General features: G+C 41.4%; 1 protein-coding gene across 4 annotated transcripts in view; it reads left to right on the forward strand.

Annotated features, from left to right (window-relative positions):
* Positions 1-13,133, forward strand: part of sipa1l2 (signal-induced proliferation-associated 1 like 2) — a 94,391-nt gene extending 81,258 nt beyond the window's left edge. For 3 of the 4 annotated variants that reach the window (XM_084041814.1, XM_084041815.1, XM_084041816.1), the window contains 5 exons: positions 136-267; positions 6,704-6,754; positions 7,609-7,723; positions 8,247-8,328; positions 11,530-13,133. In XM_084041814.1, the coding sequence (XP_083897940.1) occupies positions 136-267; positions 6,704-6,754; positions 7,609-7,723; positions 8,247-8,328; positions 11,530-11,676 (527 nt within the window). In that variant the 3' untranslated portion in view covers positions 11,677-13,133. The remainder of the gene's footprint in view (positions 1-135; positions 268-6,703; positions 6,755-7,608; positions 7,724-8,246; positions 8,329-11,529) is intronic. The other variant, XM_084041817.1, reaches the window with a different exon arrangement.
* The last annotated feature ends 6 nt before the right edge of the window (positions 13,134-13,139 follow it).

Below are 13,139 nucleotides of genomic sequence, written 5' to 3' on the forward strand. Positions count from 1 at the left end.
GTTAACTGAGGATCCCCTCGAAAACAAGATGCTGCATCTCAAGGGGCTTTATCCTCCTCTAGTTAGATTTCAAAATATAAGCTTGACTTAAGGCATTGTTGCAGGTAACTGACCAAGTGTCTTTTCCTTCTTCAGATGAGCTGTGTTTCTCTGACAGTTCACTGGCAGAGCGATCCAAGATGGCAGAGGCTGGGCTGATGACCCTCCCAAGTCCCTCCTCCCATTTGGACTGGACTCACCTGTTGGACGCTGCGAGGGCGTTTGAAGGTATAGGCTTAAGATCTCAACCTGCTGAATGACTGTCTGTGTGCACCATGGGTGATACTGTCTGGCATTAAGTGCAGATCATTCTTTAGCTCTGTCTGTGTTTTTATATTTGGCATGTCTGTGTGATACTGTGTAGTGCAGCCACTTGGTGTAACCTCACTGCTTATCTGATATACTACTGTATATCCACCCTTTGCTACTTGGATGGGAGCTGTTTTGTATAATGTACTGGATAAGACAGTTATTGACGGTCCTTTTGAATGTGCTATTTAATCTTCAACAAAGTAATTTGGTCGAGTACTTCCTCTGCATTCTTTTTAAACTGGCTGACCCCCCCGGTCATCTTGACCCAATACAAGTCTTTAGTGTTCTCTGCCTGTGAAGAGAGAGGAGGCTGCTCCTACCTCTAGGTGATAATTAGAAGCTAAGAGAGAGAGAATGCGTGTGTATTTCGGGAAATGAGAAATTGAAGCTATTATCACTTTGTGAGCGCACCAAGGAAGCACTTTGGGAAATGGCTTGATGCCACCCCAGCGTCTTAATTGCAGCCTTTCTCCCTGACACGCACACATACACACACTTTGTCTCAGGCAATTTACAGCCTCTCTACCTCATTCTGAGAGTGTCTGAGGGGATTGCTATGTGTAAAGGTTATGAGCAGCAAGGACAGCAAGTTGTGGTTCTGGTGAAGATAGGTGTGTGTGACTTGTACCCCTGTCATTTTGACAAAATGGTTTCCTGTTCTGACTTCCCTTTGACCTACACGGATTGGCAAGGTCTACTGTAAATAGAGAGTTCTGTTCCAAAATGAGTTAAAATGATATATTTGTCATGTCCTTTTGACACAAAAAAAACATGTAATGATATCTTAAAAGGATTGTAGGTGTCTTTTGTACTTTGGTCATACAATAACTGGTAATGATGTTTTGGGGAAAGAGGTCACCAAATGATCTTCACAATTAAAATAATGCATAACAAATGGATTGCATTGCCAGTGATTGACAGCACACTACAGGCATTAAAACTACTTGGAGTACAATGTATGATGTTGTTCACCAACTATTTGACCATTTATATATATTTTCTATTTATTTTATCAGTCAACAAAAGTTTTGTCAGAATAGGACCTCCAAATTGTGATTGGCTACTTTGACAAAGTGGCTGGTGCTGTCCCATGATGACCAGTATTTGACCTGTTGGCTTATGGCAGTATCTGATTTTAAAACCAGTCTGTTCTCTTGCCCCGAGAGATAGAACTGCATCAGAGGTTAAATTGACTCTACTGGCAATTGTTACTGTAACAGTTGAAAATAATTAGGTTTTCTCTGAATGAGCCAGGAAAGAATGCTGGAGCATGTCTGCCCCTAGTGGTAAATATTGTAAACGGCGAGAGAGAGAGAAACACAAAGAGAGTGGGTGTACTAAAGTTATACAAAGGAGCAGTGTAAGACATGCAGTGTGGACAACGTATATCACTCTACACAACATGCATGCCACCACTGCATAACACTAGGGATTTTACAGTGTGTGCTTTCAGCTAATACTGTATACTGTACTATACAGTATAGTTGTTGTTGGTACAGTAGGGGAATCTGACAGGCGGTGCGATAAGCAGGCGCACGACCGTGAAACTGTCGTGTTCGTGCTCATCTCACACATTATGCCCGCACACGACAAGAGTTAAAATGTGTTGAGCTTTTTTCTATGCGATGCGCTAAAACACGTCTATTCACACAAGGAGCACAGTGTGACCCTGCGGATGCAAGCAAGAACGCAGGCGTTCCCTGCCCTTTATACTGAATATGAAGAATGTGAATAAGTTACAGCATAGTTACAAGACATGATACAATAGACATACACCAGTAATGTAGATCGCTCTTCAAAAATATGTTTGGCATGCAGACACTGTGTAAAATCAAGTTTGCATTTCATGCACTATAGTTGCAACAGCAGATGATGGTTGGTGTACAGCAGTGTAAAAAGATAATATGCGACTTTGGCCTTTTAAACCACAGTCAGAGCAGTGACTCAGTCACTCGGTCAGAGCAGTGACGCGTGGTTCTAGCGATTTATAGGCTGTCATCCTGTCTTTGACGGCAGTCATGAACATGGGGCTGACAGAACGTCTCCTCCAGGAGAACTGTGGGGTTAAGCGTCTTGCTCAGGCACACACTTTGACACATAGACTCGGTGGAGCGGGTGGTGAACCTGTGAACGATTGTTTCTGATTCCCAAGCAGCCTCTCTACTGACTCAGCTACTGCCGCCTCAATATTTTCACTTCCCATTCATAATTTAATTAATTAATTTTACCAGAAACGGTAACGTGCAGGTAGTGGTTGGAGAGCATGTCCTTCAATGAAAAGGTCACATGATCTATCCCCATCAACATTCATGGGTCTTGTTGAAGTGTCCTTTAGCGAGACCTGAATCACTCATTGAACCACTATCTCATATCATCATTGATTTGAAGTGAGCCTAATGAGTGTAGAAAAATCTCTCTCCCCACCTCAGTTGTGTAAAGGTCTGTGCAAAGTCATTTTAGCCTGGCATGGCCAGAGCAATATCACTGCAGAGCTATTTTTATTTATTAAATGTTTCATCTCCGGCGGATTCGTCTGGTTTCCAGGCTAAAGTCATTTAATTTCCACTTTCACAAATGGGACTATACCATAACAGAATAACTTTGTTTGTCACGTACAATAAATGTTTTTTTTTTAAGTGTCAGCTCTCAGAGTCCAGGTGCTCATTGTGCAAGAACAATAGGACCTCATATACTATTCTAGGGGCGAAAGACATAGTAGACTAAACATATCACTTACTGTGTGCATGCAGCACTCTGTCACTTAATGCATTCACATGTCAAAAGCATGTTTACAGTCCAATGCCTGTCTGCTATTATGTATGGGAGTCCTTGACATTTTGTATTTCCTTTTAGGAATTTCAGAAGGTACAGATCTAGTGTCTTGTGTCATTGTCAACAGCACACATTCCGTTGTGTGGACTCACTTAATAAAAGCCGTGATGGCTCTCCTTGTAGAGCACTTACCAGAAGGCTAAAGTTCTTCCCACAGCTGGCCGCGGTTAGAATCTGACCACAGGCCCTTTGCTGCATGTCATCCCCTCACTCTCTTTTGCCTTTCCTGACTCTCTGCTCGCTGTCAAATAAAGCAGAAATGCTGGAGAAAAAAAATCATATTAATTCTATCAAATCTTGTTGAACTGGGATTGCAGACTGGTGCAGTAGCTGGCGTGTGGGTTGTAATGGCTAGCTTTGTTTACCGACCACTGGCTGTTTGTCTCTCTGGGCTACGTTGCTAAGCCAAGTGCAAACATTCTAGTACACTGGCAGTCATTACCCTGGATGCTTAGGAAGGGAGTTGACGTTGTGAGCTTTTTGAATCCGATTCCATAGAGCCAATACCAATTAAAACAAGCTTTGGTACTTTTAACATGGTTCTTGATTTCACAAATACATTTTGTGAAATCATATACTTTTCTTGTCCTCAAAAGTAATTATTGACCACAATCATGTTGTCAACAGCAGCGATGAATTATATCACGATAATTGAAATCGGGACTCACACCCTCTCTCACGTTCTGTTCTTACATTCTTCTCTGTTCTCAGCCCTCTCTCTCTTTCGCTCCCTCTCTCTCTCCACTTCTCTCTCTCCCTATCTCTCTGTCTCACCTCCCTTGGGTTTAGGTTTTCTGTTGTAATAATCACCTCTGTGTGAGATTTACTGATGTCAGCGAGCATTCACACGAGTCTTGAGTGTCAATTAAAACCCAGAGCGCACTAATCAGGAGTAAAGGGAGAGAGAAAGGTAGAGAGAGTGAGAGAGACACAGCAAGAGGGGGAGTAATGGAGAAGAGAGAAATGTAAAGAGACAGGGAGTGGTGTAATTATAGTTTGGATGTTCACAGCTACAGCCTCAGACCAGCTCTCAGTGTGCATGCCATTAAAGTAACAGTTTGGGTTTTTAAGATGCTGTCCTTCAGTCCATCAGAAAACCACTTAACCTTATGAGTTATGGTCTATGAGGCATGGGGCACGGTTGTTACCATTTATTTGACAGACTGTTGTCCTTCCTCTGTTATGCCTACGTAGACATTTTTGTAGATTTCCTGTTCTCCTACACACAGTGTTGTGGTGTGTCGCATGAAGGTCACTGAAGGTCAAATTAGGCATACCCACTTTCATCCTGGCATCCATATTTTGAGCACAGATGAAAATCTTCACAACTTCAAACTTTTCAAAGTTTTATTTTAAATCTGCAAGCTCACAATATACACACGTACACTTGACAATATACACACGTACTACAGTATACTTGCTCAGTGTAACTGAACAAGTAACTGAGCAGGTGTAACTGAGCAAGTGTAACTGAGTGTGTAACCGAGCAAGTGTTAACCATATCTGCTTATGTTGCTCCAGTTACTCTAGCCAAGAGACTCAGCCAGCCAAAGGTCTTAAATGAATGTCAACAAATTCAAAAGCCAAGCAACAGCGCAAGTGGCAATTTGGGATGAGCTGAGAACCCCTCCTAGTCCACAATAAATCAGTTAGGCCTCTAAGAAAGCAGTCTTTCTTTTAAGACTCCAATCTATCTGCTCCCCCTCATCCACGTTTTTCAATTTGAGTTCTGTCATCTTATTGTTCATCCGAGAGTCGCATCACCTCCCTTCATCATGCTGGAGAATATCCCAGATGCAGGGGCTGGCCTTTGGCTAGAAGCTTAACCCCAATTTCCTCTCTAAGCTGCTGGCTTTCTAAGTGGATACGTGATACACACAGATCTTCTGCTCATAACCTCTCAAAGTCCCTCTTTCTCTCTCATTCCATCTGCCTTTTTCCCCTTCCTATCTCTCTCTCTCTCTCTTTTTCTTGTCATTCAGAGTTGTCGTATGCTCTCTATCTGGAAGGTAATCAATTCGGTCCTGCTGTGCTGTGCTGTAGCTGGCTTAGACCAGGACCCAGAGCGACTGGTCATAACCATGTTAAATCAATTTCACTTGCCTTTTAACCTCTAAACTCTGTGTGGTGACCCTATTAACCCGTATTACCATAGTTACAATAGTCACTGATGATGGAGCCGGTTGGAATATTGATCCCAGGGTGGGGTTGTGGTGAATTTTCACGAGGGCATTTTGTTTTATGTGGATTCTGACATCCTGGTCAAGGACTTCCATCAAAAAGTATTTGTGTTATACTGTAGGATATTTAATTTTGTACAGTGGTGAAAGACATGGAGTTGGTGGTTACGGGTAATGTTCTTTTAGGAAGTATCTTAATTTTTTAGAGACTGCTATCAGTCTTCTAAAATATTTCACAAACATTGCGTATGTTATATTGGAGTCACTTGTTTGTAAGTATGTAAACTCCAAGTGTCAACAACAGATTATGTTTTTATGTAGCTAATCTTACAATCTGGAGTAAAATTACCCTTTTATTTATTTACTAGCGAGTTCTATGATTTACAACAATGTTTTGTCACTCATGCTAACATCCGTCCTAGCAGCTGAGCTGTATTTGTGTATACACAGACCAAACTGCTGTTTTATTAAACTGCACTTTACTGTTTGTGTCCAGAACGAAACGTACTTTCTGGTAAACGATCCCAAATGGCCAAATACCATTCATCTTTGTGTTTTTGTCCTGTTTTTGACTCCATGTGCTACACATAAAGGCTTTTAGATTGATTGTGTGCCTGAAGAAAGCCATGTTTGTTTAATCTCTTTTTCCACCATTCATCAGTTGCTGTTGTAAATGAGTTGTCATCTGTAGTCAATGTCATAGTGCAATTATTGAATTAACCATACATTGAAATTAGAAATTATTTCTTCTAAGAAAAAGAAAAGAGGAGAAAAAAAAGGCAGTATTTGGAGCATAATTGTATTACTACCTCACAAATGCTAGTCAGAAATGTCAGAAAAAAACATTCATGAGGTCAGTTGCCATTGACTAGAATGTATATTTACTGTAATGCTGCTTTCACACGGGTAGATACAAAGATACTGTACACAGCTTATTTGTCGCTGTGTCGCTTTGTGTTGCTCAACGCGGTCGTTGACGTCATCAAGCGTGTGTCCGTCATTTGTAGTTTTGTATCTTTGTATCTGGAAGTTGAACCCAGCTCAACTTGAATTTGTAGCTTTGTATCTTTTCATCTTTTGTAGCAACCAGCTACAAAAGGTAGATGTTGTTTTGTATCTTCATGTCGCTGGCTTCCATTGAAAATGAATGGTACATTGTGTCTTTGTATCTGCCCGTGTGAACGCAGCATTACAACCATTTCTTTTATTGGTATTAACGAATGTTGGCTGTTTTACATAACTAAAACCTCCTGCCTTTTTATTCTATTATGGTCTCGGTGCAGTATATGAATCCAGCTGAATGTGTGTCTGAAAACTGTTTGTCTGCTGTCTATTCTCAGGCATGGACCTAGACAAGAAGTCCAGTCATAAAAACAAAGGCACACAAGGAGGTGACTGGACGCACCAAATCAAATTGATACTTCTATTTCTGAAAATGTCTATATTTTTCTCTAAATACATTCCACCTGCCTTTCACTCTCCCAGGACTTACTAATAAAACAAAACTGAACCAAATATTTTTTTATTAAGTGGAGTTTAATCAAAACTAACCTTTTAAAAGAATGAATGTATTGATGAATGATATACTGTATGTATCCCTTATAAAGTCATTTTATTCTGTTTTTGAATATGAACTGACAGCATTGACCAGTAAACTTCCACTCTTGTACATTTTCCTTCCTTTAACTACCTTTTTGCTTCTCAAGCTCTACTGCCTCACCTCATCTCTTTCTACAAATCTAGACTATAGGTCCAACTGTACCTGCATGACTGCTGGTTTGCTGCTGCAGTTCTCTTTCCCACTGAAAACAAATGTCTATCATAGCAAGATATTTTAGAATTGAACCTTTAGTGTTCATATGTGGACATTTGCATTTGGCTTCACTGTTACATTTTAACAAATACCAAAAGACTGTTCTTTTTCAAAAGTAGAACTAAGTAAGCTGTGTCCTGTCACATTTCCTTTCTCTTTAGCAGATCCTCAGCTAACAATTCTACTTTGACTGTGTGTTCAATTGTACGTCTATTAATCTAGTAATTGTTCTGTCATACAAGAACTGTGCAACTTTGCCATCTATCTTTGTTTTATAAGATGTTGCTTTGAACAGTTGGCTGTTTTCATTTGGCTGTTCAGTTGGCTGTTTTAAAAAATGGGGTGGTGGTAACTTGAAGGTTAGATGATTGGGCTATTGATCAAAAGGTTTCTGGTTCCAATCCCCTGACACACATATTTCTGTTTCTCCAGCTGACCAGGCATCATTGTGCTCCATGTCAGAAGCTGAACAGGTTCAGCAGGCTATAGAACTCTCCCAGGAGCTCAGTCGACGGATGGCTGCTACAGAGAGCACCCTGGAGGCCAGGTAGAGTACTGCAACTATAGGATACTGTAACTGTATGATTCTACAACGTAAGCTACATGTCTACTATGTCTATAGTCTTGCATAAGCATATGAGCAGAGATCTATGTCTATCAATACATCTGGTGACATCTAAATTCAATGAAAGGGCTAACACTGGGTAGAAACAATCTAGAAATGTAAAAACAAAATGTTAATATATTAGGTCCTTCATATTGGAATGGTATCAGGATTGGTTTTTAAAGCAGTGGGCCTACAGTATGTTTGAGATCTCCGATACGGCTATGTGAGACTACTACATCTGTATGGTACAGTAGTACCACTATATAAGGTACTATTGGATACTACAGTACAACCGTAGGGCTCTACATTACCTACGTGAGAACTAGGGCTGTACATGATTTTGGAAAATTATGTTACCTTACATTTTTTGAAAGCCACATTATATTTTCATACCATGATATTGAATCATCTCGTCCCCTGCCCTGCCTTCTCCCCTCCTCTCCCCTACTGTCCTCTCCTGCAGGGAGGCTGCTCCTGCCCTGCTCACTGGCAAAGTCAACCAGCTGGAAGAGATCCTGCTGCAGCTGCAGTATGACCTACGAAAGGTACGCTACTCTTAACACCACGCTGGATCTGCACTAATGACAATCGACACTAGTACACATCACCTGAAGCACAGTGAGATTCGACATAGACTGAGCAGCTGTGTGAAGGGTGGGGAACAGGCATCCAGAAGACATTGATCACTGAAGTAAAACAAAGCAGAACGGTGCACTCAGTAGAGTGCAAATCTCCGTCAGGGAGCATGCCCTAATGATAAGCAATGTATTCAGTCACATTTCCATGTTCAGCCATGAAAGAGCAGTGCAGCATCTGACAACCAGTTGTTCATCTCTATTGTCTTCCTCCCTCTCTCTAATACACATTCTTGTCTACGCGTCTCTATCTTTCTCTCTGTCCTGATAACATCAAATAGTCTTATAAGGTATGTACTAATTATAAGAGATACACCAACATAGCTGCACAAATACAAATAGCAATGACCATTCATAGTATCACAGGACAAATATATGCTGACACAGAGAATAGCATGGAGGATCCAGATCAGCTGTTAGATTGACAGCTGTAGCTGAGTTGACTAAAGACTCCTGCTGTGAGTTTAAACCTCCCTGGTTCAGATAGAGTTAGATAGTACAGAAATATAGAAGAACAGGTTAGCATTCTGAAATAGCCATTACACACCCAAAATATTTTATTTTCAAATCCAACATGCTTATTCAGAAACTCTTCAAACTCTTCAAGACGGCACTGTATTAGGCTATAATAGTTTGTTTGGTGCAAATGTTGCCAATTGTCAGCACTCTGAACTCTGTAAAGGGGGATAAAGACTGATTTAAAGGAATATTTCACTTAAAAAAAAAATGTTGGGTCATTTTATCATCTACTCAGGCTTTTGTCCAACATCCCAGACAGTTTTTAAGTTGCTTGATTCAGTATTTAGATATTTGTCTCCGCCAGGCCGAAGGCATGGCGAGAGAGTATGTTTTACCCTCCGTCCGTCCGTCCTTCCGTCCGTCCTTCCGTCCGTCCGTCCGTGTGTGTGTGTGTGTGTGTGTGTGTGTGTGTGTGTCCTGTCTGTGTGTTAACAGCTAATATCTGGCACCGTTGGCCCGTTCGCTCCGAAACTGTGCACACACACTCCCTGGATGCCAATTCAGAACCTCTGCCCCAATTTTTTCACATGGGCCTGTTATAGCGCCACCAGGAGGCCGATTTGTGCAAAACACATTTTTTTACATTACTCCTACAGATTTTATCCAAATATCATGCAAATCGGTACACAGTATCTCTATAGTCATGTGATCAACACGGATCTGTCCGATTTCCCATATTCCATCCTGCTTGCCTATGGTTGGCTTCCAAAGTTTGCAGGATTGGTCCGTTTTGAACAAAATGCCTCAAACTATGCATGCAGCTTGCGATTTCCGTGAAATTTCACACACACATTCCCACTAGGCCGAGGAAGAAATGCCACCCTTTTCACATTGGCCTGTTATAGCGCCACCAGCAGGTCTAATTTAGCAAAACACATTTTTGGAACAAAATGCCTCAAATCATGAATGCAGTGTCTGATTGCAGTGAAAGACCTAAGAATAAATGGCACCCTTTTCACATTGGCCTATTATAGCGCCACCAGGAGGCCAGAATAACGTACCTGACCTGGCGGAGACCTGTGCTCCGAGGAGCACTTTTTCTAGTTGATATTAATTTTGTCAGACACGCCCCCTTCCTATACAAACCCATTATAACTTCAAACTCTATTTTTAACATGTTAGATTCATCAAAAACACCCAGCCTTGGTTCTGGTGTCACATCCTGCCCTCCTAATACGTGAGGGGGCCGTGTTTTTTCGATTACTTTTTTAATTTATTTTATTTGATTATTTTATTGTATTTCATTTTTTTCATTTTCCTTTTTTCTTTTTTTTTTTAATTGAAAAAAGTAATTGAAAAAACACAGTCTCCTCACGTATTAGAAGGACAATATCAGTCACCAGAACCAAGGACGGGTGTTTCTGATGAAGGATTTTTAGGCAACATATCACTCTCAAGCAGCAGTGCTATAGTGACGGCTTGAGACAACATCTGACCACCAGGTACCCCCGACCATTTTACAATGGTCCCGCTAATCCCGCCCACACTGGAATGCAGAATTACCGTTGTCAAACCCAACCTGTAAGAGGTTGACGACTCCTAAAAAAAACACTTAAAATGACGGAAGTGTGGCCTCTGAGGCGGACTTGAGTCACCCCGTGTGAGCCATCAGTTGAGCGAGTGGCCGTGCCGAGCGTTGCAAAGCTATTTTTGGCGAATGCTCGCCCCAGAAAAGGGATGCTAGGATTCATGTGGTTAAAAACAATTGACAGTTGTGTTGACCAATTTAATGAACACATTGAGGTTCTTGGCCTGCTGTCAGTATGCAGAATAAATACGATGCTGATCGGCCTAGTTTTATTTGAGTTTAGCTGTGGACGGACAGACAGACACATATACAGACACGCAACGGCGAAAGCAGGATCTTCTGGTTGAGATGACAAAAATGAGCAAGCTATATACTGATTGCATGTAAAGCATTTTTGCACCTGTCTGATTACATTCATATAGGCATGTGTGTGCCTGTGTACACATGCATGCTTCTTAGTGCAAAAAAAAAGAATGTAAGCACATTTGTCTGTTTTTAATTTATTTTGTAAGCTGCAATATCTTTTATGGCCCAAACAGCGCTTAACCACTTAAACCCTGTATACTTTGTCTTATGACAAATAGTGAAAATAGACTATCTCCAAGCTCATAACATCAGGGCGACGGCTCAGGAGGTAGAGCAGGTCGTCCAATGATCCATGGGTCGGTGGTTAAAATCCCGGCTCCTCCTGACCACATGTCGAAGTGTCCTTGGGCAAGACACTGAACCCTACATTGCCTCCAATGAGTCGGTCGGCGCTCGCTTGCCACCATTGGTGTGTGAATGTGGGAAAAGTGGGGACGCTGGCATCGACTGTTCGCCGCTCCACCTCCCAATGTCCCCCCCCTGTATGAATGAATGAACCATTGTAAAGCGCTTTGAGCACTTGGAAAAGCGCTATAAAAATGCAATTATTCATTATTATTATTATAACACGCCGCAATGCTGTGTAAGCTTATAGATTGGCTTATTTTTGGGATAATAAATTATAATGACACCCAAAATATGGACGGCAGGTTGAAAGTTGTTAACACCGTCCTCTCCCCTGGCTCTCCTCCCTCCAGGAGCAGGAAGACAAGGCAGATCTGCAGGAGCAGGTGCAGAACCTCAGACAGGACAACCTGCGTCTCCACGAGGAGAGTCAGACAGCCGCTGCTCAGCTCCGCAGGTTCACAGAGTGGTTCCTCCAGTCTGTCGACAGGAAGACCTGAGAGGACATTAACACAATACACGCATGCACATAGACGCACACATACACACACACACACACACGCACACACACACACACACACACACACACACACACACAAGCATATACATAATGTATACATATATGGCACACAAAGACGTATTTGCACACACAGATGCATGCATACAAAAGTAGATTTATGCATACTCAAATACTTATACAATTAGCACATACACGCACACACGTGTGCTGTAAAGAGGTGCAAACATAGAGCGGCATACATGCATACACTCAAATGTGTGCATCTGCCTAGGTGCATACACACACGCATACACAAACGTGTGAACGTAAGAATACACACTACTGTACCAGTCACATGGCTAGACATGGGAGGGATTGTAGTTGTGATTCAAAGTGAAATTTTGTAGCTTTTGTACAGCTGTTGGGGGTGGGGGGTGTAAATGCTCGTTAGCAAGTGTTAACTATTGAAATAAAGTCAGCGCACTATGGAAGAACTATTAGCATCGATGCAATCACCAGCCACTTTCAAACAGTGTATTGTTAAATTACTGGAGTGCAGCAATAGTATCAGTGCTATAGGTGTGTTGATTGACACTCTGACATGCCTGTAATAATCACAGAACGTTATGTGGTTAGACTAGCTGTCTAAAACAAACTTCTCTTCACAGCGTACAGCTGCTTCTCATTGTTGTCAGTGGACAGGATGTGTTGTTGCACGATGCCTACAGTTCTGAGATTAATCCTGTTTTTAGCTAGCGGAGCACTGACCAATAGGCAGGAGCTTATCCCCAAAAGCATCCATAAAGTGCTGTTGGCTAGCTAAAAGCAGAGGTGCCTGATGGACACAAGGGCTTAGAGTAGCAGAGATCAAATATTTTAGATTTTGGAAGAGTTGCAGTCCAAACCAGTGTGTGTATATGTATATCCATTTTGACAATGTGACGTCATTTTTCAAAAAACACTTGATGTGTATCGCTCAATATTTCAAAAACACATGAAAAGATGCTCTAAATTCAGTTTTGGATATTTAGTTGGCAAATAACATAAGTGATATTATTGAAGTTACTGTACATTAAAAAAAAAGTTTGGAAATGTATGTTTGGTAAAATGACTCTTTTATACAATTGGAAAGCCTGTTTCTTTAATTTTTAAACAGTGTCCATTTGTAAGGAACATGCATTTGGGAAAGAGCATCACAGCTCATGAAACATTTGCAACATATTCTCCCCCGATGCCAAACAGCTTATTCTGCTGTTGGTATTGACTCTTCTTTGGTGTTGTTTAGTGGATTGGATGATTGAAGTCTATCAATAAACAGGCTTTCCAATGGTTATTGGAAACAGTTATGGTTACAGTTATTGCCGAGCAGCATTGTTACAACAGAACATTTTCTACCAAACACAAATTTCCAAACTTTTTGGTTTTATGTTTATGTTGTCTGGACAGGTGTTAGGAAGGTCCTGG

The sequence above is a fragment of the Gymnoscopelus microlampas genome (assembly GCF_963454915.1).
Source record: "Gymnoscopelus microlampas genome assembly, chromosome: 2".
Lineage (NCBI taxonomy): Eukaryota > Metazoa > Chordata > Actinopteri > Myctophiformes > Myctophidae > Gymnoscopelus > Gymnoscopelus microlampas.